This window comes from Girardinichthys multiradiatus, chromosome 7 (genome assembly GCF_021462225.1).
Source record: "Girardinichthys multiradiatus isolate DD_20200921_A chromosome 7, DD_fGirMul_XY1, whole genome shotgun sequence".
Lineage (NCBI taxonomy): Eukaryota > Metazoa > Chordata > Actinopteri > Cyprinodontiformes > Goodeidae > Girardinichthys > Girardinichthys multiradiatus.
The window spans coordinates 31,158,498-31,182,648 of NC_061800.1; the positions used below are offsets into that span (position 1 = coordinate 31,158,498).

At 38.3% G+C, this 24,151-nt stretch overlaps 3 protein-coding genes across 11 annotated transcripts in view; 2 read left to right on the forward strand and 1 right to left on the reverse strand.

Moving 5' to 3' along the window:
- LOC124870919 (protein FAM126B-like) overlaps window positions 1–2,383 on the reverse strand; it is a 58,521-nt gene extending 56,138 nt beyond the window's left edge. For all 4 annotated transcript variants that reach the window (XM_047369778.1, XM_047369779.1, XM_047369777.1 and 1 more), the window contains exon 1: window positions 2,367–2,383. The gene's annotated coding sequence lies outside the window, so the exon portion shown is untranslated. The remainder of the gene's footprint in view (window positions 1–2,366) is intronic.
- Window positions 1,305–11,649, forward strand: LOC124870920 (CASP8 and FADD-like apoptosis regulator). Of its 2 annotated transcripts, none has more exons than XM_047369783.1 (11): window positions 1,305–2,038; window positions 2,120–2,225; window positions 2,365–2,500; window positions 4,751–4,800; window positions 4,900–4,930; window positions 5,045–5,094; window positions 5,190–5,220; window positions 5,422–5,468; window positions 7,120–7,198; window positions 8,423–8,927; window positions 9,019–11,649. In XM_047369783.1, exons 1-11 carry the CDS (start codon window positions 1,683–1,685, stop codon window positions 9,143–9,145), a joined length of 1,518 nt encoding a protein of 505 aa, XP_047225739.1. In that variant the 5' UTR covers window positions 1,305–1,682; the 3' UTR covers window positions 9,146–11,649. The 2 variants fall into 2 exon arrangements, with proteins under 2 accessions (XP_047225739.1, XP_047225738.1); XM_047369782.1 differs by having other exon boundaries at window positions 1,307–2,038; window positions 5,419–5,468.
- A 6,751-nt stretch (window positions 11,650–18,400) lies between these two features.
- dip2a (disco-interacting protein 2 homolog A) overlaps window positions 18,401–24,151 on the forward strand; it is a 107,986-nt gene continuing 102,235 nt past the window's right edge. For 4 of the 5 annotated variants that reach the window (XM_047370978.1, XM_047370980.1, XM_047370981.1 and 1 more), the window contains exon 1: window positions 18,402–18,960. In XM_047370978.1, coding sequence (XP_047226934.1) covers window positions 18,837–18,960 — 124 coding nt within the window. In that variant the 5' untranslated portion in view covers window positions 18,402–18,836. Of the gene's footprint in view, window positions 18,961–24,151 lie in introns of all 5 variants that reach the window. The other variant, XM_047370977.1, reaches the window with a different exon arrangement.

The window sequence follows — 24,151 nt, forward strand, 5'->3', positions numbered from 1 at the left end:
TAGACTGCTGAAAATAGGCATGAAGATAGGCTCCCCTATGACCCACTATGGAATAAGTGGTATAGAAGATGAATGAATGAATAATCTCAGAGCAGTTGCCCAAGACAGCATTAGAAGGAGGGTGTACGAGTGCCCATGTAAAAAAAACAAAAAACGCTTTTTTTATCTCTAAGTTGGGTCAGTGAATGGGTTTTGTATTGCATTTTTACATGTACAGTCAGTGAGGAGTTCCCACCCCTCTGTGTTGAGTAGCCACACCCAGTTTGCTGCTGACAAAGAGAAAAAGTCCCAGCAGTGACCTGCGAAGCATTTCCCTGAGAGCCCATCTGCTATGTCAAGTGAGCAACTGGGTGCAACCAGGACATTTGCGGAAATTATGTCCTCACAACCTGGGATCATTTCTGTGCATGTTTGTATCATGGAAGCAACAATTTGGAGAGAAGAAAATGTAGCGCTCACGTGAAACAGCATGGCCCGGCAACCTGTCTGTTGCTAGTCGTGACCTTCTGACCGATGTGCAGCTTTAAGTGAAGCAGGAAGGAGTTCTGCATCAGTGGAGGCTGTGAGGGGGAGGGGGTCTCCCAAACAATAAAACAGCTCAGATTAAGGTGGCATTTGTTTGTTGTGTACTTTGTAAAATATTAACCTTGAGCTTTAAAGGTCAGATTGGTGATGTTTGGTGGAGTAGAAGTAAGTATTGGCAGGTTTTATGACAAACGAGGATGACTTGATGCTAGGCTTTGTGATAGAAACTGAAAACCTTAATAACATTAGTAGGGGCGACGTTTAAATGGGACAGTTAGAAATTAATTGTCTTCATTCTCCAAACTGGACATTTGTGGAGCCCTGTGGCTGTAAACTGTATCACTAAATCTCACAATTATGACATCATATAAATTAACTTCCAATATTAAAAACTATTGATAAAGTATAAAGACCTAAAATTAAACTAGCTGACCTTGCCTGCCTTTAATTGTTTGGGTAAATTAGAAAACGAATACAAATTATGCTAAAACAAATGTGTGTGTGTGTGTGTGTGTGTGCGTGTGTGTGTTGGGGGTGGTGGGGTTTGAGGGTGGAGAAGGTCAGGGCAGTAGCCTACTACTAGAACTGCGTCAGACAACTCTAAAAATGGTTAAAATGGCTTGTTATGTGTTATATGTAAATATCTAGTTCCTGTTCAAGGTTCCATTGTGACCCGTCAAACAAATTACGTATAATTAGGACCTTTTAAAATAAAACTTTCGCTTCTGCTTTTCCAATAAAACAGAAGTTTGATGTCATCACGCAGAAAAATCTCGCCGGAAAGGGTCTCCACCGGAAACCAGCTCTTGTTTCACTTTCGCTTTACTGGATCTCTTGCGGCGGTCATGAAAGTCGGGGTTTCTTTTGAAGGGTTTATAATTATTTCTTTCCTGAAACGTGTCTTTCCTGTTTGTACAACAGCCGGTCTCCTGTCGTCTCAGCGGTAGTGAGGTAGGGCACTACCCCACATCGGAGGTTTCTAAAGAAGTGCGTCATCATTGCGTCGTTTTTCCACCATAATCTGCTTATTAAAAACCTGTAAGGTGGGTTGTTCTGTGTAAACTCATTAGTGACAGCAACAGGAAAAAAAAAAAAAAAAAACGACTCTTTGCGATCGCGAACCCCGGGTTGACTTTAATTTTTGGACTGGTTGGTTAATGTTTTTATTTTACTTGAAACATAGTCGCCGTGGACCTACTTCTATCAACAAAAACATGTCGCCTTCGGAAGACCGTCACCTCCTGGCGATCAGTGTTGTAGCGGATGATCTGAGCAGCGGGGACCGCAAGAAGGCCATCTACCTCTGCGGGAGCTTGGTTGCTGACAGCAGCGTGGATCTTGTCAGGGAGACATTAAGATATAAAGTGGACAACGATGGAGACCCTCGAGTGTTTATTATGTCCGTCCTGTGGCAGTTAGGGCGGTACGACATACTGAGGAAGTTGTATAAAGTCGGGAGAAACGACATAGAGCAGCAGATCCATATATATGGACAAGTTCTCCCGAGATTCAGGTAAAATGCGCCTGGTGATCTTACTTTTTTAAAACTCAAGGGTTGATGTTTTGATCAGTAACGTGTTTTTTCTTAATACAGAGTACTTATGGTGACGATAAGCGATGATCTGGCAATGACTGACGTGGAGCAAATCAAATTTCTCTTGAGTAAGACTCTAACTCGGGAAAAAATAGAAAATTCCAAGGTAATATAAACTTTTGCTTTCATGTTGAGTGGGTGTGTGCGTGGGTGGGTGGGATATCAATTCACGTGACTGCGTGCTTTAGGCAATGGAAAGGTTTCACATTGACTGGCAGAAAAATAACACAGACCATCTGTTACAGACCTTTTTGGATGTGGTGATTGAACTGGAGAAGCTGGATTCCGTTTCGCCCGAAAGAGTAGAGATCGTAGAGGAGTGTTTACACCACATCGGCCGGCTTGATCTGGTCAAAAAAGTGACTGCTTACAAGATGTCGGGTGAGAATATGAATGGTAGAGGTAGTATTTAAATTGCCCAAATTATTCACGACTGAGAAAACGATTTTCAGCTGACTGAAACAGCTAATTAGTCATTAGATTAGTATGAGACTGAGGAGAAAAATACAACATATGTTTTTTAATGATGGCACCGCAACCTAAGAAAGGTCCTGTGGTTGAAGCCTGTTCAGGCAAATCTAAATTGATACTTTATATGCTATGGTGAGGCATAAGATTATGACCCCTGACAGGTGAGGTGAAAAACACTGGTTCATCTTGGCACCTATTTGTAGGACATTTTAAGTTGATATGACAGAGTAGGACAATAAGGTGAGCTTAAGGATATGAAACTGTTTGAAACAGCAGCTCTTGTGGGAAATTCCCGGTCTGCATTAGTCATTATTTATCAAAAGGGGTCCAAGGAAGGAACGGTGGTGAACTGGTAAGAGGGTCATGGGTGGCCAAGGCTTCCTGACACATGTGTTAGGGGATTATTGTGCTGTGTGCTCCGTTATAACTTGGGAGCTGCTGTAGCTAAATCTACTGAATAATTTTGCGGTAGTTTTGATAGAATGGTGAATTAAACTTTGCTGTTCATAGAGCTGCAGACCTGTCAAGAGGCGCATACTGACCCCAGTCCACCTTTGGAAACAACAGCAGTGCCCAAATGAGCAGCAGAACTGGACCATGGAGCAATTCATGAAGGTGGCCTGGTCTGATAAATCATTAACATTAAAGCTGAGTGTGTGTGGGCCTCTTATCTGGGGAACATGTGGCACCAGGATGCACTATTACAAAAAGGCAAATCCAGTGGATGTAGGACATTTTAGGCAATGTTCTGCCAGGAAACCTTAAGTTCTGCCATATATGTGGATGTTATTCTGAAACGTACCACTTCCCTCAGCATTGTTGTAGACTATGTACATGGGAACAGTATTACCTGATGGCTGTGGCCTCCTTCAGCAGGATAATGTGCCCTGCCACAAAGGAGAAATGGCTTAGGATTGGTTTAGAGGAGCACAACGACAGGTTTGAGGTGTAGACCTGGCCTCCAAATCCTCGATAAATTAATCAAATTTAGGATCTGTGAGATGTCTGGACTAACAAGTCCGATCAATAGAGGCCCCAGCTTCCAACATACAGGACTTAAACAATCTGCTGCTAACATCTTGGAACCAGATACCACTGCACACCTTCAGGGGTCCAATGGACTTAAATGGGTCAGGGCTGTTTTGGAAGCAAAAGGGGGACCAACACACAATTAATAATGCTATGCTTGATCTATGTTGGTTACCGGATACAATTTCTCCTTGGCATTTAAAAAAATAATTTAAAAGAATTCTGGCTGGTGCCAAACTCTCAAGTTATACTGCTGAAAGCAAATCTCTAAGCTCAAGATTTAACAATCATATCAGTAAAATAACCCAGAACTTATCAAATGATATAATGTACTACATTTTAATATTATTTTGTTCTGTTTCATCACCATAATTTACAAACCTCTGTTTGTTAAGGCCTATGCATTGTTTACAGCTTCAATTAAAATCTATAAGACTAACTGAAAAACAAAGATTTTGAAAGATATTTCATTGCTTTTCAAAGAAGTATTTGTTCGTTCAATTTGTTTTTTCAGTTGTGGTGAGTGGGATCAAGTTTATCCAAGCTAATTGTAGGAATATTGGGGATTTTTAAGGTCAATTAGAGAACATTTTAGCATCAATTAATTGCTCAAAGTTGGAGTTAGCGATTGTTCTTGAAGTATTGTGAAGGTGTTTTAGGTTGTTTTCTTTTTCAAATAAATGTGTTCTTTAAGCAATTTAAAACTGATCTATGAGTCATACAAGCATTAAACAAACACTATCTCAAGAGGTGACTAAATCTTGTGTCTATATGGTGCACAACTTAATTTAAAAAGCATTTTTGTTTCAGTTGCCTTATTTGCTCCCCAAATATCAAAATATCTGGCTCCTCAGGAGAAAAGTACAAGGAACAAGTGCTGGCTCAAGACTTTTGCACAGTACTTTATGTCTGGTTTGTGGGGAAAAAAGACCACATAGACGGTGGAGAAACAACTGAACAAAAACTAATCCCCAAACTGATTTTTTAGCCGCTGTGTGTGAGAAATAATGACATTATCATGTAGTTTTCCATTAGAGAAAAGCCATATATTAGATTAAATAAATAACAGCAAACGGTTGTTTACATATGACTTCATACTTCTTTACTTGGATTTATTTGTGTCCTTTGCAGTTCAAACCCCTGGAAGGCATTTGATTCAACAGCAAAGTTCTATTGCTGAGGTAAAATGTTTTTAAAGAATAAGTCAATTCTGTTTAATTTTTGAATTAAACAGTTTTGTTTTTTTCTTTAACAAACTTCTTCTCTTTTGTTTTATGTAGGCAACTAGTCATGTGCAGCCCTGGGACACTGGTAAGACAATAAAAACATTTTAAATGTATTATGCCCCCCTGTTAAGTTTTAATAACAGTGAACTGTAATTGTGTGTCATGCCTCTGTCCCGGTCGCTCTCTGTGCATCTTGTAGCTGTGTCTTCTGAACGCGGTCCACCTCCACGACTAAGTTATCGAGCTGCTGTGAGTAAAGCACTGTTGACAAAGGTCATAACTTCCCTGTTTTTTGCAAGTGGAGTTGTTTTGATAACCATCTTCTTCTCTTCTGCTCCATCTAGGCAACTGAACAAAAATACACCCAACACTTTGGTAAGACAACCTACATATGTAAAGCTACGATACAGATATGCTTGTCTTTTTCTGCAAAATCCCCTTTCCGCCCTCTGCAGCAGATGATTTGTTTTGTCACATGGGACGTTACGGTTACCAAGTAACAGTTGAAAAGCCCCCACTAGACACTCTGGTGTTTTACCTTGTTGTGCATTGTGCCATATTGCTCTTTTTCAGCAGCCAGTGTAAAGATGTCATTGCCTGTATGCAGAGAGCCAAGCAGTAGGGTAAATTTTACTCATTCATAGTGCAAACACACTGTTGTGGTCAGACCTTTACATACACTCATCAGAAGCATGAATGTTATAAATTATTTTGGCCATTCTTTTCCAGGATGGTTTGAATTTACAGCATGAAACCTAAGTTATAAAAAAATAAACTTCAAGAACCAAAAGTTCATAAAGTCATAATTATCTATGCAGATTCAAATATATTCATACATTCACCTAAATGCTCTAATAACTGGTGCTTAAAGTTCTAGACTGGAGTGTATTTTAGCTTGACACAGCCAGTGTCTGTTTACTTCTGGTCAATGATCATGATTAACTACTTCTGAAGAATGTTTTGCCAGTATATAAAAGACTTGTATAACTACAATCATTGCATTTGCCAATAATTCAAGAAACTCAGATGAGGTTTAACTAGGGAAATTTATGATTTTGATGTAGGGAAGCATATTTTAAGCTATTTTTAAACATCTACTGATTGCAAGATCAATGAGCAATCATACAGAAGTTCTTTAGATGTGTCACTACTTTGCAAAAGTCTGGAAGACTGGACCATGGACTTCTCAGAGGAGAAGTCTGTCTGGGCTAGTCCTAAACAGGGGTGCCCAAGTCCAGTCCTCAAGAGTTACTGAAACTTTTGGATGCATCCCTTCTCCAACACACCTGAATCAAGTGTCTGAATACTGTCACCAGCATGTCTCTGCAGCGACCTGGTAACATGCCGTTTATTTGGTTCAGGCGTGTTGGAGTAGGTTGCATCAATGGTTGCGGGACAAGCCAAATACCTTCTGGAGAAATGTTGATGCAAAGAATAAGCTGTTTGGCCACAAAGACAAGAAAGATCTTTAAAGGAATCAAACTGAACCAAATATCCAGCATAGTGGTGGTAACATAAGGAGTAAGACTAGCTAATTTAAATTAACTAGCTATTATTATATTACATTATGTTATACTAAATCTTTATGATGATTTAGTAGCATATTTGAGCTTGTGTACAAAATTTGGAGTCTGTCTGTATTAAATTACAACTACAATAACTTTAAACTTTAAAAAGTTGCAGTTATGTATGCATAATCCTTCAAACCTGAAACAAAATACCTGTCAAAATCAGCCCCTGAGCACAATTTAAATTAGGTTTGGTCACATGTAAGCCATCTGTAGTCATTCTCATTTAAATCAATGAAATCCTACTACTATTTACTACAAGTAAAACATGTTTTAGGGCCTCTTAGATCTTTAGTGGAAATAATTGCTTCACACCTTTTTTCTGCAATATTTATCCCAGTTTACAATGGAATCAAGATAAGATTGTATTTTGGAGTACACCGACATATGTACTTTTTTTGTTTGAGACAATCTTATATTACATGTCGATGGCTACTTTTCATCCTGTTCTTTCTACCCAATTAAGATTAAATAAGATCGAATTTCATCTCTCTTCAATATTTTTCATTTAATGAGGAATAAAATATTTATCGTACTCATCTAGTTCATTGACAAAAAATGAAATCAATCATTAAAACCCCCAAATTAATTTGACTGCTTTGTCCCGATGAGTGTATGTAAGCGTCTAACTGCAACTTTATTACTGCGAGGAGCTTGTAATGACACATTTATAAAACACAAATTTGCTTTTTCTTTTACATTTCAGGTTCAGCTAGAGCAGTACAACTTTACAGCCAATCCAAGAGGAGTCTGTGTTATTTTTGACTGTGTGGGTAAAGATGGAGGTGAGACACAAACATTTGTTTAAGGAAAAGTACCAAAACAACAACGTTATAAACTTTGGTATTCATCCAAAAGGCCGCATTCGTAAAAAATGTTGAAGTTTCACAATTACAAAGCAGGCAATTTTTAGCATTAATAATATTCATATGATATGAAGAGTTTCATTTTAATGGGGTTTCCAGTTTAAACCAAAAAGTTAAATAAAAACCTTTTCCTGGGAAATTAATATGACAGATCTGTATCTGTTGAGAGATTCTGCTTATGTGGGAGTTTTTTTGTATGAAATTACAATTAAACATCTACATTAGTTGCAAAGATTTATGAAATGAATCAACAACAGACATAAAGGATGATTCATCTCTCATGTCCTGAGTATGTCTCTAATGTATTATTTATGAAAAACTACCCCAACCCACAAGAAAACAACATATGAAGTTTTGTGAAGTTTCTGAACATGTTATTTAGAACATACAGTTGCAGAAACCCTTTTGGCTGCGCCTGGTAAGGATGTATGAAAAGCCTTAAAATAAACCTATCTTTTATTGCTATACCATAATCTCATTCTTGAAAAAGTTTTTAAAAATCCAAGTTTTTATTAATTAATTAATTTAATATAATTTAATTTAAAACTGCATGTTAAGAAATAATTACTTTTAACTAAATCACTGGTGGCCCAATTACTGGTACCAACAACAACCCCTTTAAACAAATATAAAAGAAGCTCTTTTTAAATCATTATATTCTTTCTAAATTGATCAGATTTACTACAAAATTCTCTTTTTTAATCCAGGACTTTCTGTTTTCATGAGTTCGAAATGTGATGCGGAAAGGTCCCTTATGGCCACTGTTAGATATGGTGGATGATGAGTGATGCCCTATGCTCTGAACCTTGTGAAATGTAAGATAAAATGCTGTTGATCAGGAATAGCTCTTTACAAACTGTTAACAGCAGGGGTAAAAGTAGTTGTGCTACAGGTGAGTTTGTTTTTAACATTTATTTTTTTATTGTAGGCATTTTTTAAAATATCCTCTCAATATGAAATAACTTGTATTTAAAAAAAAAAATTCCATTGTGATGTTATGCTATCACAATAAAATAATAACATTATTTTAAAGGTTTTTTAGAAATCTTTACCATATCTATATAAAGTGAAATCCAAAATGATTTTCCAGCATCTTGTCAGAATGTTTTTATAATTTCATGTCATCTTTTCTTTACTCCTCAGAAATGTTATCAAAGGTGTTTGAGGCTCTCCACTTCAAAGTTCTCCTCTACTCCATGCTGGGAGCTGACGAGATTTTTGCAGCTCTCAAAGATATCTCCAAGCACAGAGAGAACCACAGAGGGGATGCTTTTGTCTGCTGCATCATTAGCCGCAGCATGGCTAACAATTTTCTGGGTACAAGCGTGCGCGGCAGCAGTCTTTCTATGGACTCGGTCAGACATCTGTTATTACCAGACTCTTGCCCCATGCTGGCCGGCAAGCCAAAGCTCTTCTTCATCCAAAGCTACGACATTCCAGAGTTTGATCATTTGGGCAGAAGGGAGTGCCAGGTGGGGTACTTGGAGACAGACGGCTGTCATAGCCCACCCATGTATAATTACATCCCCAAAGAAGCAGACATATTCTGGAGTCAGTGCTGGACAGATGAAAGACAGCTGCAACAAAAGCAACATCACTCCGTTTACCTGAAAGCACTGGCTGATGGCTTAAGCAAATCCCAGAGATGGTAGCAGCAAACACTCACCGATACATTTATTCTATGCCCAGCAGCATGTTGTTCTGTTCATATAAACTGTTTTGTGTTCTTGTCTTCACAGGAAAATGGGTCTACTTGATGTTCATACGGAGGTGAATGGGGCCATCTATGATCATAACAAAAGAAATCCTGAAGCAAATTACCGTTGTGAAGTAAAACATACTCTGAGAAAAAATCTTTATCTATAATAGAAAAGTGAAAGAAACATTATTACTTTTACTAAGACCCTAAGCGCCGTCGGACTAAACTCACTAAACTTTGCCTTATGAAGAACATGTTTTCTGTGTGTACACTGACCCCTACTGGTTAGCATGAAAGAAGACACTCTAAGGGAGCAATATATTGAATTAGAGTAAACTCAACGTTTATTTTTTCAGTAATTTAATTCAAAAAGGGAAACCCATTTATTATAGACTTATTACGCACATGTTTATATATTTCCAGTGTTTATTTCTGGTAATTTTGATAATTGTGGCTTACAGTTAATGAAAACTCAAACTTCAGTTTCTCAGACAATTACGCCACTAATAAAAATGGATGCTTAACACAGAGATATCAACATGCTGAAAGGTATGTCCTTGTACTGTAGAGTATGTGCAGTCAGTACATGGTTGGGGCTCCTTTTTCATGAGTTACTGTTTCAGTGCAGCGTAGCATGGAGGTGATCAGGCTATGATTCCGCTGAATTGTTATGGAAGCCCAGGTTGCTTTTTAGTGGCCTTCAGCTCATCTGCATTGTTGGTGTTCTCATCTTTCTCATGACAATATTCCATAGATTCTCCATGTGGTTTAGGTCTGGCCAGTTTGCTGGCTATGCAAGCACAGTGACACCATGGTCATTAAACCACTGATTAGTACTTTTAACAGTATGAGAAAGTGCCAAGTCATGCTGCAAAAATGAAATCAGCATCTCCATAAAGCCTATCAGCAGAAGGAAGCATGATGTGCTCTAACATTTCCTGGTAGATGGCTGTACTGACTTTGGACTTCATAAAACACAGTGGACCAACACCAGCAGATGACATGACTCCTCCAATCATCCCTTACTGTGAAAAGTTTGATTTTTTTGGCCTTTCCACTTTTCTTCTAGACTTTGTGACCTTAATTTCCAATTTAAATACAAAATGTACTTACATCTGAAAAGAAGGCGTTGGTTCTGGACTGGCTTAGAGCAAAGAATGCAACACCTGTAGCCTATGTCCTAGAAACATCTGTATGTGGTGGCTCTTCAAGCACTGACCAGTGCCTTGTGATTCTTCCCCCAAACCTTGAATGCTTCACAACCGTCTGTGCAACACTCTATAACACTATTCCTTCCAGTAAACTTTCCATTAGTCGATTTCCATTGGATACAGCAAGCTATGAACAGCCAGCTTTAGCAAGGACACTCGTGGCTTCTGCTCTTTGTGGAGGCTGTCAGTAGCTGCTGGACACCTGTTAAGTCAGCATGATTGTGTAAACCATAACATTTCTGTATTGAAACATCCCTGTTTTGCTCTGATGTAATTTTCTGGAAACTGAATTTTGAGTTTTCATTAGTTGTAAGCCATAATTATTAAAATTTGTATCCACATAATTTAACTTTTTCAATGAAATTACTGAAATTAATTAATTTATTTCCATGATAGCCGTATTTACTGAGAGACACCTGTATAATACACTAGACTTTTATTTATGTATTTATTTATTTATTTCAACTTTTTTTCCTACGCATATACTACATACACTTCATACCAGTCTGAAAACCTTTTTTTTGCAGTTGATTAACAGAAAAGCTGAACATTTCTAACAAAAGTGCCCTTTTGAAATATTTAAATTAACATCAAGTCAGGTTTAAGCATTTAAAACTAAATGGATGTGTAAATAAATGTAAAAAAGGTCAATGAACTTATGACCTATTTTTGACGTGTGTCACATCACATTAAACTTGCTGTGATAAACAAAGTACTTCAGCCATTCACTGGTTACATTTTTTTGTTTAATTAACTGAAAACCTTTTATAAGAAACAGTAAATTGCATTAAAATTTAATTTTTATGTAAATGCTATCATTTGGCAGCTCATGACTTCAGCAAAAAACAAACAAACATAGAATCCAAATTAAAAATGTAAAAAAACAAACAAAAAAACTGATCCTACACTAAGCTACCATCATACCCTGCTGTGTTTTTCCTTTAAGTGTAAATTTATATCCATGTCATGATGTGCAGCTAAGACGGTGAGCGAAGATTAACAGGAAAGGAGTTCAGATCACGTCAGTTCAAGCTTTGCTACTCTTCCTGAGGTCTCCAGTCATTCCTTTTTTATGTAAATTCATTGTTGTTGAGCATGTGATGAAGCCCATGTTATAAAGCCACTTCTGCTTTTAATATCTAACCTTTTATATATAAATCTGTATAAATATCTATAGATATATCTATATAAAACATGTTGAAGTCTATTTCTATTAATTAATGACATTTGTATGTCAGTTTGACACATTTAATTGTTGCCTTTCAAATAATTTAAAAGCTGTTGAAACAGCTTAACAGCAAGCTATTTGTAAAAGTCACTTCTAATTACTCTTATCTCCAGGTTGGACATATTATGGTAAAACTAACTGAAATCAACATTTTTGACACTTAGGTGTCAAAAATGTTGACACCTAAGTGTCAACACTTAAGTGTTTACACCTTTAAATAAATATTTCACATAATTTTTTTGGCTTCATATTTAATGTCTTTTTCTAATTTTATGGGGACAAAAACATAAAATTAACATGACAATATTTTGTCAATGTCCTGTGCACATGTTGTATGCATCGGTGTTCTTTGGGGTCAATGTGACCCTAGGCTGTTTTGGCTGTTTAAAACATATAAGAAATATCAATATTTTACACACATATGTTTTGGATAATATTGATGTCGCCAAAACATGAAATTTTCTAATATTCAAAAAACTTGAGTGACCTAACCCTACGTAACCATAACTATACCAGGGTGTGAACCACATGTCTCACACAACATGGAGAAGGGGAAATACTGTGAAAAGTTAGATATTTCCCATGCTGTGGGGGTGGGAAAATACTCTTCCTGTGATACTTCACACAACTTAGGGGTGGAGCAACCTTCTGAGCAGTGTCTTTTGGTGCTTGGTGTGCTTTCCCTTTCTGCTCTCCACTGAAAATGACTTCTAAGAAAAGGTTTTCTGTAAATGAGATGTTGTCAAACTCTTTGACCCTGAAGGTGACATAGAGGAGAACGTGTCTGAGACAGAGGAAAGCATTGCAGATAATGAGGCATCATTCTCTGATAAGAATGAATCAGCATTGACCTTCCTGTACTCTCTCAACTTCCAGCAAACACTCTGCTTTCCAAAAATGTAAAATTATTATGGTCTGTCTCCCCACTTCCACAACAGGGTAGACTTAGTACTCTAACATCATCCAAATACAGGTCCTTCTCAAAATATTAGCATATCATGATAAAGTTCATTATTTTCCATAATGTCATGATGAAAATTTAACATTCACATATTTTAGATTCATTGCACGCTAACTGTAATATTTCAGGTCTTTTATTGTCTTAATACGGATGATTTTGGCATACAGCTCATGAAAACCCAAAATTCCTATCTCACAAAATTAGCATATCATTAAAAGGGTCTCTAAACGAGCTATGAACCTAATCATCTGAATCAACGAGTTAACTCTAAACACCTGCAAAAGATTCCCGAGGCCTTTAAAACTCCCAGCCTGGTTCATCACTCAAAACCCCAATCATGGGTAAGACTGCCGACCTGACTGCTGTCCAGAAGGCCACTATTGACACCCTCAAGCAAGAGGGTAAGACACAGAAAGAAATTTATGAACGAATAGGCTGTTCCCAGAGTGCTGTATCAAAGCACCTCAGTGGGAAGTCTGTGTGAAGGAAAAAGTGTGGCAGAAAACGCTGCACAACGAGAAGAGGTGACCGGACCCTGAGGAAGATTGTAGAGAAGGGCCGATTCCAGACCTTGGGGGACCTGTGGAAGCAGTGGACTGAGTCTGGAGTAGAAACATCCAGAGCCACCGTGCACAGGCGTGTGCAGGAAATGGGCTACAGGTGCCGCATTCCCCAGGTCATGCCACTTTTGAACCAGAAACAGCGGCAGAAGCGCCTGACCTGGGCTACAGGTCCAAAGTACGTTTTTCGGATGAAAGCAAATTCTGCATGTCATTCGGAAATCAAGGTGCCAGAGTCTGGAGGAAGACTGGGGAGAAGGAAATGCCAAAATGCCAGAAGTCCAGTGTCAAGTACCCACAGTCAGTGATGGTCTGGGATGCCGTGTCAGCTGCTGGTGTTGGTCCACTGTGTTTTATCAAGGGCAGGGTCAATGCAGCTAGCTATCAGGAGATTTTGGTGCACTTCATGCTTCCATCTGCTGAAAAGCTTTATGGAGATGAAGATTTCATTTTTCAGCACGACCTGGCACCTGCTCACAGTGTCAAAACCACTGGTAAATGGTTTACTGACCATGGTATCACTGTGCTCAATTGGCCTGCCAACTCTCCTGACCTGAAGCCCATAGAGAATCTGTGGGATATTGTGAAGAGAACGTTGAGAGACTCAAGACCCAACACTCTGGATGAGCTAAAGGCCGCTATCGAAGCATCCTGGGCCTCCATAAGACCTCAGCAGTGCCACAGGCTGATTGCCTCCATGCCACGCCGCATTGAAGCAGTCATTTCTGCAAAAGGATTCCCGACCAAGTATTGAGTGCATAACTGTACATGATTATCTGAAGGTTGACGTTTTTTGTATTAAAAACACTTTTCTTTTATTGGTCGGATGAAATATGCTAATTTTGTGAGATAGGAATTTTGGGTTTTCATGAGCTGTATGCCAAAATCATCCGTATTAAGACAATAAAAGACCTGAAATATTTCAGTTAGTGTGCAATGAATCTAAAATATATGAATGTTAAATTTTCATCATTACATTATGGAAAATAATGAACTTTATCACATATTTTGAGAAGGACCTGTAGTTCCAGACCACAAGATACGCTGTCAGCCATGTCCAAGACATGAAATTAGCTCTACGTAACACCATCAGTTGAGAAGGATATACTTGAGATGACATATTTAGAGGCTAGGTGCAAGTATGTGGATAGTTGGAATGAAGTGGATGGAACTCGCATGCAAGCCTACGTTGGGATAATCATTTTAGCAGTTTGAAGGCCTATTTGAGTAGCCAATAAACAAACAAAGTACCTGAGACATACATTTGGGGAACACTTTTAATTTTGATCATACTTGGAGGTTTAAATCATTTTAGTGTCTCTTATTCTCAATGGGCTTTTTAGTGAATGTGTAATATATGTTAAACCATCATGCCAATGTGTTGTTATGGCCACTGGTATAGGATGGCGCAGGGAGAAAGAAGTTAGAGAAATGGGATGTAAATCCAAGGTGGGCCAAACATGCAAAGCACTACAACACATGAGAAAAACTCAACTAAAATAATTAGAAAACAAAGCAAAACATTGGAATTGGTTAGAAAATGTAACTAAGCTGGAAACATCTCGCACAACAAACAACATGTTTTTGGTTTACAGATTTTTTTTATGTAACTTGCTGTTCTTTTTATCGTTTTACAATGTTTTCTCTTGTTTTTATGTTTCGTTAATTTTTATATGTAATGGTTTTTCTAAAATACGAGGTAAAAAAAGTTGTGCCTTAATTAAAGCCCAATTTCATCATCAACAGATTTTTATACTGCAACGATTTAGAGCAATCCTGATATTTGAAAATAGCTTTTATAATGACATGCTCAAATAATGGAGCAAATGTCAATTTTGTCAGGATGAATACCACATTGTAACCTCCATAAGTCATAAAAGAAGGATATGTTTTATGAAATTAATTCAGGTGGACTTGTTAAATTTCAAACAAATAATGTTAAAGCTTTCAAGAAGCAGAAGAACGGCTTGTTAAATAAGTCTTTGACTGAATCCTATTTTATCCTTTGTTGTTTATTCTTAGTCCTTAAGCCTAGAGTTTATGCCAGTTGTTTATGTGGTGCAGGAGGAAGGCTAAGGAAAATGGCATCTAACCATTAAAACTGAGTGTATTCATGGGCATACTTATCATTTGAAATACTGTTGCAAGAACAAAAACAAATCCATTGTATTGAAATGTATTACATTTGGTATTCAAATTTATTTCAGCTTGACAAGCAAAATAAATAATTTAGATTTATTTATTTTTTGAACAGGCATGCAAGTAACAATAACATACACACACTGTAAGAAAACCTATTACCCTAGCAAAGAAGTGGGTAGAAGTATAAACTTATATTATCCTCACTTCTTTATCCTGCATCCTCTACACCCTGTCCTTTTGTTTTCTATATAAATTACAATCATAATTTCAGAAATGATATAGATACATAGTATATTAGTTGAATATTGAACATAATATGTATATATAGTTACATGATACTCAAACATATCCACATACATAAAATGAAAAATAATTATCATATTCGCTTTTTAGCCAACGTTTTTATACCCACATCATATTTTTACATAGTGATTTGAAACAGATTTCTCCATCAGAAGTATGGGTGACTCTAGGAAATGGGATTTAATCTTTACGTCAACTCTCTGACAAAGGGTCAAACCTCTGAGCTCAGGAAGCACTGACTTCAGCAAAAAGTCTACACCATGTGAATCTCCCCCAAAATCTTAAAGGGGCTTTGCTTCACTGGACATTCAAGTGTACCTGCATGACAGTACAAGTGGAGTTCCAAGACAAAAACCATTGCTCAGCAAAAAGAACATTAAGGCTCGTCTAAATTTTTCCAGAAAACATTTTGATAATTCCCAAGACTTTTGAGAAAATACTCGGTGGACTGACGAGGCAAAAACCGAACTTTTATCAACAGTAAACTATGGTGGTGGTAGTGTGATGGTCTGGACCTGTTTTGCTGCTTCAGGACCTGGAAGACTTGCTGTGATAAATGAAACCATGAATACTGCTGTCTACCAAATGATCCTAAAGGAGAATGTCTGACCATCTGTTCGTGACCTCAAGCTGAAATGAAGTTGGGTTCTGCAGCAGGACGTTGAATCCAAAACACACCAGCAAGTCCACCTGCAGAAAAACAAAATGGCTCCAGAAAAACAAAATGAAGACTTTTGAGTGGCCCAGTGAAAGTCCTTACCTGAATCCTATTGAGATGCAGTGGCATGACCTTAAAAAGGCCATTCACGCTTGAAAACCCTCCAATGTGGCTGAATTACAACAATCCTACAAAGATAAGTGGGCCAAAATTCCTTTCACAGTGCTATAAAAGACTCATTGCAAGTTATTGCAAATACAGTGGCTTGTAAAAGTATTCATACCCCTTGAACATTTCCACATATTGTCACATTACAACCACAAACATAAATATATTTTATTGGAATTTTATGTGAAAGACCAACACAAAGTGATATACAAATGTGAAGTGGAATGAAAATTATACATGATAAAAAACTGAAAAATGCGGTGTGCAACCGTATTCAGCCCATTTTACTCTGAGTGCAACCAATTGCCTTCAGAAGTGGCCTGATGATTGCTAATGACTAAATAGAGTCCACCTGTGTGTAATCTAATCTCAGTACAACTACAGCTGCTCTGTGACGGCCTCAGAGGCTGGTTAAGAGAATATTGGGGAGCAATATTCCAAGGAACACATCAGACAGCTCAAGGATAAAGTTGTGGACAAGTTTAAAGCAGCCTTAGGCTATAAAAAGATTTCCCAAACTTTGAACATCTCACGGAATAGTGTTCAATCCATCATCCGGAAATGAAAACAGTACGGCACAACTGTAAGCCTACCAAGACAAGGCCGTCTACCTAAACTTACAGGCCGAATAAGGAGAGCACTGATCAGAAATGCAGCCAAGAGGCCCACAGTGACTCTGGATGAACGGCAGAGATCCACAGCTCAGGTAGGCGAATCTGTCCACAGAACAACTATTAGTCTTGCACTGCACAAATGTGGTCTTCATGGAAGAGTGGCAAGAAGAAAGCCATTGTTAAAAGAAAACCAAAAGAAGTCCTGTTTGCAATTTGCCAGAAGCCATGTTTGGGTAAACAGCAAACATGTAGAAGAAGGGGCCAAAATTGAACTTTTTGCCCAAAATGCAAAACACCATGTGTGGCGGAGAACTAACACTGGACATCACTCTGAACACCATCCCCACTGTGAAATATGGTGGTGGCAGTATCATGCTCTGGGGGTGCTTCTCTTCTGCAGGGACAGGGAAGTTGCTCAGATTTGATGGGAAGATGGATGGAGCCAAATACAGGGCAATCTTGGAAGAAAACCTGTTTGAGTCTTTTAAGGACTTGAGACTGGGGTGGAGGTTCACCTCCCAGCAGGACAAAGACCCAAAACATAAAGCCAGGCCTACAATGGAATGGTTTAAAACAAAACATATGCATGTGTTAGAATGGCCCAGTCAAAGTCCAAACCTAAACCCAATCAAGAATCTGTGGCAAGATCTGAAAACCGCTGTTCACAAACACTCTCCATCTAATCTGACTGTGCTTGAGCAGTTTTACAAAGAAGAATGAGCAAAAATGTCATTCACTAGATGTGCAAAGCTGGTAGAGACATACCCTAAAAGACTTGCAACTGTAATTGCAGCAAAATATGGTTCCACAAAGTATCGACTCAGGGGGGCTGAATTCTTTTTCACACCGCACTTCTCAGTTTTTTATTTGTTAAAAAATGAAATCATGTATAATTTTCTTTCCACTTCACAATTGTATACCACTTTTTGTTGGTCTTTCACATAAAATTCCAATAAAATATATTTATGTTTAATAACGTCTGCTGCCTGTGGGGTTAAATTTCATAATTTACTGTGTGCATAAAAAAATAGATCTCAGCAAGTGATTGAAAATTTCCCCTATGAGCTTAGAAGCACAAGTTAAACTTGGCCCTCCTTCCCCACTTTATTGAGTCGGTATTGAAACACTGTTCAGAGAATATGACTGACAGCAAATAAAAAAGTAAGATAGATAACGAAATCTTTATAACTTTTATAACTTATTTACAGCTTTTCAAAAAAAAAACTTCACCCATCATAAAATGTATTTAACTTGGATACATTTAAATTACACTTGTTTATTTGTCTACTAATGTATGCAGTCCCTAAATAAAAAATACACCGCATTTTTTCCTTCCACTCAACTTTCGTAATATTTGCTAAATATGTACTTTTTTCTAACATGTTCTAATTTGTTGTTAATGGTTTGTTTCAAATGGTTTTCTTTACGTGTAAGTGACATGGTCGACAGCACAGGATTGTTTTCTAAATCTCTGAATGTTGTCAGTGACTCAAAAATGTGACGGTAGGAGGCGGGCAAGTTGTACAAGAAGCTCTACCAGAGTTCACACGCACACACACACACACACACACACTTCCCTCGTGAACGCGCACTGCGAGGTCTGCTGTTGCTATGATGCAATGGCGACTGCGCCGTGGGAAGCGAGCGATGAGTTGAATGAGTTTCCTCCACAGTTGAAGAGAAGCAGCCGCAGACAGTTCCGGAGGAGAGCCGACAGCCACGGAGACACCGACAGATGCCTGTCCGGACTCTGTGCATGGAAACTCGGCGCCAGGTGTGCTCGCTAGCCTCGCAGATAGCCCTGTCATGAAGGTTGGAGGGATTTTAACACACCTCTGCGAGACGTAGCAGCAGCGAGGCAGGAGAGGCACCAACACCCAGTTCGCTCTGAGCAGAAACACAGGCAGGAGCTTCTGTGCACTCCGGTTTATTTATTTATTTTTCATTGTTATTAGTCGCGTTTGGTTGCATTGTCCACCATCGCCTCAGCGGACCTCTTGGTACTGCACCACCATGGCTGAGAGAACCTCCGCCGGGTTGCTCTCAATGATGCTGGAACCCACGCCGGCGGTCGCGATGACCCTTCCGGCGGAGGTCCGGGAGAAGCTGGCGGAGCTGGAGCTGGAGCTGTCTGAAGGTAAGTTAGGCTGTGACTGCAGGCCAATGTGTCTCGATTGTGGTCTTTGTTTTAGCATTATTACTCCTGCGTATGACATCTCTGAGGACCACCGCCCTTTATTTTGACTTTGTTTGTCCCCTGTTTGAAAACCTGCCACCATCACTGTAAGCCCTCTCTATTCCTTTTATTTTTGAAGAGAGGTCCCCAAAATGAACTTATGTGTTGTTGTTTCCTCTCATGACAGGGACTTAGAGGTCAGGAGGTCACGATTTACAGTGAATAGGTTTTTAGTTGTTTTGTCCTGAAGTTTTACAATAGATCACACTCCAAACATAGCTGATCAATGGCTTCAACCCAACAACTACACTGACACACCCATGATACTGCTGTTCTGTTCCTCAGAGGGCCTCTTCTGTTTGATGATAATCAGTAAGAACAACCACCTTTCAACTGTGTTTTCACAGCAACTTTCAGTTATTGCTAAAATTACAGATTCGCAGTTTTTATTTTGTCAGCTATAACTGATTATTCATGTTAAAGTGAAATGGTTTCACTGATGCCCAGCAGGTAGCTTTAGTATCTTTGTGAAGTTTTACCAAATATCCAGCTGATTATTAATAATCTGATCTCTCACTTGTTTGTTTTATTTTAACTTCATGAACAGATGCACTTGGATATCATGGGCAAAGCAAAAACTGCTGAATTACCTCATTTGTAAAAATATATATTTATAAAAAAACAAAATTTATGTACCCCAATGTCTCAAAAAACGTAGAAATAATAAATAAAAAAAATATTTTGAATGCAAAATGCTTTCATTTTTGAATTCAGTGTTCATCAAATTTTATTAACTCATAAAATACATCTCACATACTTATGGGATTGCTGTACAAACCAAGCATGAATCAAAACTCTGCCAACAGAGACCTCAAAGCATGCTAGCATACAATACTACCAAATTAATGAAGGCAAATTGTATTGATCAACATTTAAAATTATAAATTCCATGAAGAAGAAACAATTTACAGTTTGGGTATTTGTTGATCCCAAAAAAGCATTTCACACAAGTAACCACAAAATTATGAAATAAATGGAAAATCTGTTAAATAAGATGGAGAAATTATTTATTTAAAAGGGAACCTGAGGAGATGGGTGCATAGATTTGATTGTTGTAAATTGTTTGTGGTGTACCACAGGGCTCAAAATGTCTGATTTGTGATTTGTTTTATTTGTGTTGGACTCAAATATCTTGGGCTTTGGTGAGAATTTGCAGCCAGATTTGAATCTGATCACCTCTGAAATTATGATTATAAAAGACTGTTGTTTTTACGTTTGCAATGCGGAGGTCTAGGGAAACACTTCTAAAAGTTACTTACAACCACTGTATTAATTGCAAAAATAGCAATAAGAATTATACTCAATGTCAGATTTTTCTATACTTGGAAAGCTACCTCAAATAATGAAACTGAGCGCAGAGCAGTCCCCGGGCATTCTAATATGCAGCATTCATTCATTTATCAATATCACGGATTACAATCTATTACCGGGTGTTTATCTTTGATTAAATACATCTTTTTGCACATTAGCTATAAATATGTAACCACAAAATCAATGCAACAGACAAAAATGTTGCTCAACATGCAAGCCACCTCAGTACAGTTTTTCCTGTATTTTGCCCAGTTTGCATGAGTCCTTCCTGCTTGATCCTCATTACATTTCTTCATCTTGCTAATCACAAGATTTAATTTTAAGTTGTTGTAAATCAGCTTCTTACATTGGGCTCAATGGCTGCTGGTGAGCAGAAATCCTCAGAATGCACCAATCGGGTGCTCGTGAACAAAAAGAAAGAAGTGCCTGTTTTTGTCCACAAAGGGCTTCTGTTGGTTTTTGGGTTAATTCAGTGAGACTCATTGTTGAACTCTGTCCTATTATCTGGTAAAATGAGCTAAGCTGCAAGAAAGTCTTGCTAATTAATGACTTACATTAATTCTGATTAGATTTGTCATTTGACCCCTTTAGGTTTTTTTTTCTATTTTATGAAGATGTCAGGCCTTCAGTCACATTTTGGATTTAATTTTTTCTTGTTGGGGTTGGTTTCTTTGCTGCAGAATCCCAGGTTAGAAGTAAACCCAAGGTGTATACGCTTTGATAACCACATTAACCGCCCTGAAAGACTAATGGAATACACATGTTTTCAAGAGTGGCGACCAGACTAATCAATCTGTCCAGTTTCCTCTTCCTGCTCTCCGCATGTCACATCCTGCCTTGTTGCAACTCTGATAGCACTATCTCCTGGCTTTTCTACCACTGACATACTAAGTTGTCCCTTTCCAAATCTACTCTCCTGTTCCCTGTTTGTCTCCAGGCCTCGCCGCCTCCATATTTCCTATATTTCGTCTCTGATCAAAGAAAGGAATGTCATGTTCTGCAGGCTAAAGAGACAACTTCGTTTTTTGCTGCTCCCTCGCTGATTATTCCTGTCTGCTGCTGTGAACTTTTCACCCTGAAAAGATGCTCTTAAGTTTGCATTCCCCCTTGCATCGTGTCTGAGGACAGAATACTTTAGGTGACTTATTTCATTAAAAGAAAATGAAAACCTGCAAGTCCTACAGAGTTTCTATGCTTGTAAATTATCCCTTCTGCCTAAGATTAAAAATCAAGATACATCTGCGCAAAACTGAGAAGCATATTTCAGTTTCTTTCATGTGCTTGATTGAATCATTCAATGTGTGAGTGTCATGAAACATTGTTTTTTTTTTTTTCACAAATGGTGTGATCCAAACTTATGCAGTCTATCAGCAGGATTTGTCTTAGTAGTATCAGTTTGAGGTTGTCCAGCAGCACATATAGATAATATTCCAGTGTCAGCAGCTAAGGCCTGCTGATGTGTGAAATAAACAATCCGCACAATCTTATTGCTTCAATAATATGTAGGTTTCCCTCAGGGGATAATTTCATTTTCAAATTCACGTGTTTTGTTTTTATTTTAAAGCGGAAGTGTTTAAAAGATGTTGAGAAATCTGGCTGTCAGATGTCCAGTCATTTTTTTAATATAATGCCCCAAAGTCTCAGCGAGGAAAGTCCCTAAAATGATAAATAATTCTCCTGCAGGTACTTTAATGAGCCAGAGTGTTTTATGTCTTCTGTGTTTTATAATTCTCATCCAGATAACTTTCAGAAACAGAGTTCTTCTACAGTTAAAATTTTAGCTGTGTGGCTATCAGAAAGAACAAATTATCTCTCAGCTGACCTAAATGCAGACGATGGCAAAAAGTTGGGGCATAAAGGAGGCTAAGAAGATTGATGATCCCCATTATCTCCTGCAGGGAAGAAGTATGGAATGAGACGTGTCTGCTGTGCAATTCATAGGGCTTAGTCCATCATTCCCTGGTTTTTCTGGTCTCCTCCTTTATTTGCTTTCTAAACCCTCTGATTACAAAGTCAGTTTTAGTTCTGAGCTGCTGAAGTTTGCATGGGTAAATGACAAAGCTTTGAGCTGTCAATTGGCTTGTTTTCTACTGCTCCCATTCAGCAAACATTTCATTGTAACTACAGTACAATGCAAAAGTATTCATATCCCTTGAACTACATTTTGTAAAGTAGTTTTCATTTATTTATTTGGGAAGTCATTCATATTTGTGAAGTAAGGGAAAATTGATTCAGGGTCTAATTCTTTTTTTATTATAATAAAAAGGTGCAGATATTTATTCAGCCGCCTTTACTGTGATATCCCCTAAATAAAATCTAGTGCAACCAAAAGGAGTCTGAAGGTTGGATAATAAAACATCCCAGACACTGACATTCAGGCCACTGTTACTCTGTCATCTGAAAATAAAAAAAACAGTCTGACAGAACTGCAGACCTACCACCTAAACTGACGGGCCGGAAAAGGAGAGCTTCAGCCAGGCAGTTAAGAAGTCCATGATATAACTCTGGAGGAGCAGAAGAGGTCTACAGCTCAGGTGGGAGAATTTGTCGACAGGACAATTATTAGATGTGCATTTGGACAATTCTTGCCTTTGTGGAAGAGTGGCAAGAAAAAAGCCATCAGAAGTCTCATTTTTAGTTTGCCACAAGCCAGGTAGGGGAACCAGCAAACATGGAAGAAGGTGCTCTGTTTAGATGAACATTTTGGGGCTTCAAGCAAAACACAATGTGTAGCGCAAAGCTAACACTGCACAAACAATTGCATGACACTTTTCATATTTGTAACAACAATGCAAACTATTTCAGTATTTGAAATTTGAAGAATTGAAAAGGTTAAAGGGATATGAATACTTGTCTAGTTGAAGGACAACCTTAGCTTCATTGTATAGGCTTTAAAAGTATAAAGCCCTACATTTCTTTGTCAGGCTATATTTTCCATCTGAACCTGAGGGAGGGTGTGGTTAGTAGCTTTGGTGGTCAGCTCTTTGTAACCCTTCTCTTTGGAAAGTATGACTGTTCAGGAAACCCCAATGAGCTGGAGTCCAGAGTTTGTTAGGAAAAGACCATTCTGTTGACTGCTGTTTAGAGATACCCAATCATTCTGTGGTCTCTACTGTCCAACAGAACATGGAAAAAAAAACAAAAAACGATTCTACTGGGCCTCCTGTTGGGAGTTTAGCCTTTTGTTTGAGACCAAACAATTAATGAATATAGACTTAGATTCTGTAGTAGGAGCTTGAAGGAATTGTAGTGGATTTAGGATGATTACTGAAGGAGCTTTCAGCATTACTCTTATTCTCTGTAGGATTCAAAAGAGAAGAACGTTGAGTCTTGCAGCCTGCAATCTGACTGCTGTAGCTGTTCAGAAGTCCAGTATGGAGATACAGAAGCTGCTCTGGTTCGCCTCTGTAATAGGTTAGAAAGGGGAGCCTCATACATATTTCAAGGGTGCGCTCCAGATGAAAGTAATGCTCCAGATCCTTGTGATGCTCTCAAACAAACTTGCCTTTTTCTCAATGCCAACTTGTGCTCAAGTAACTGTGTTGTGCATGTTTGCCTGATTTTATTTACTTTTGTTTGTGACTCTGGGTGCTTTGTCGAGCCAGTCCTTCCCATTTATTGGTTACATATCACATAGCTTTGTTTTGTTTAAACCCACCAATGACCTACAGTAGATGCTATTGTTTTTCCTGCTTGCCTTGCTCTCTGCTATGAGTCCTTGCCTCTTGTTTTTTTAAGCACTCCTCTACATCCTGATTGTCATTGTACTATAGGTGCCATG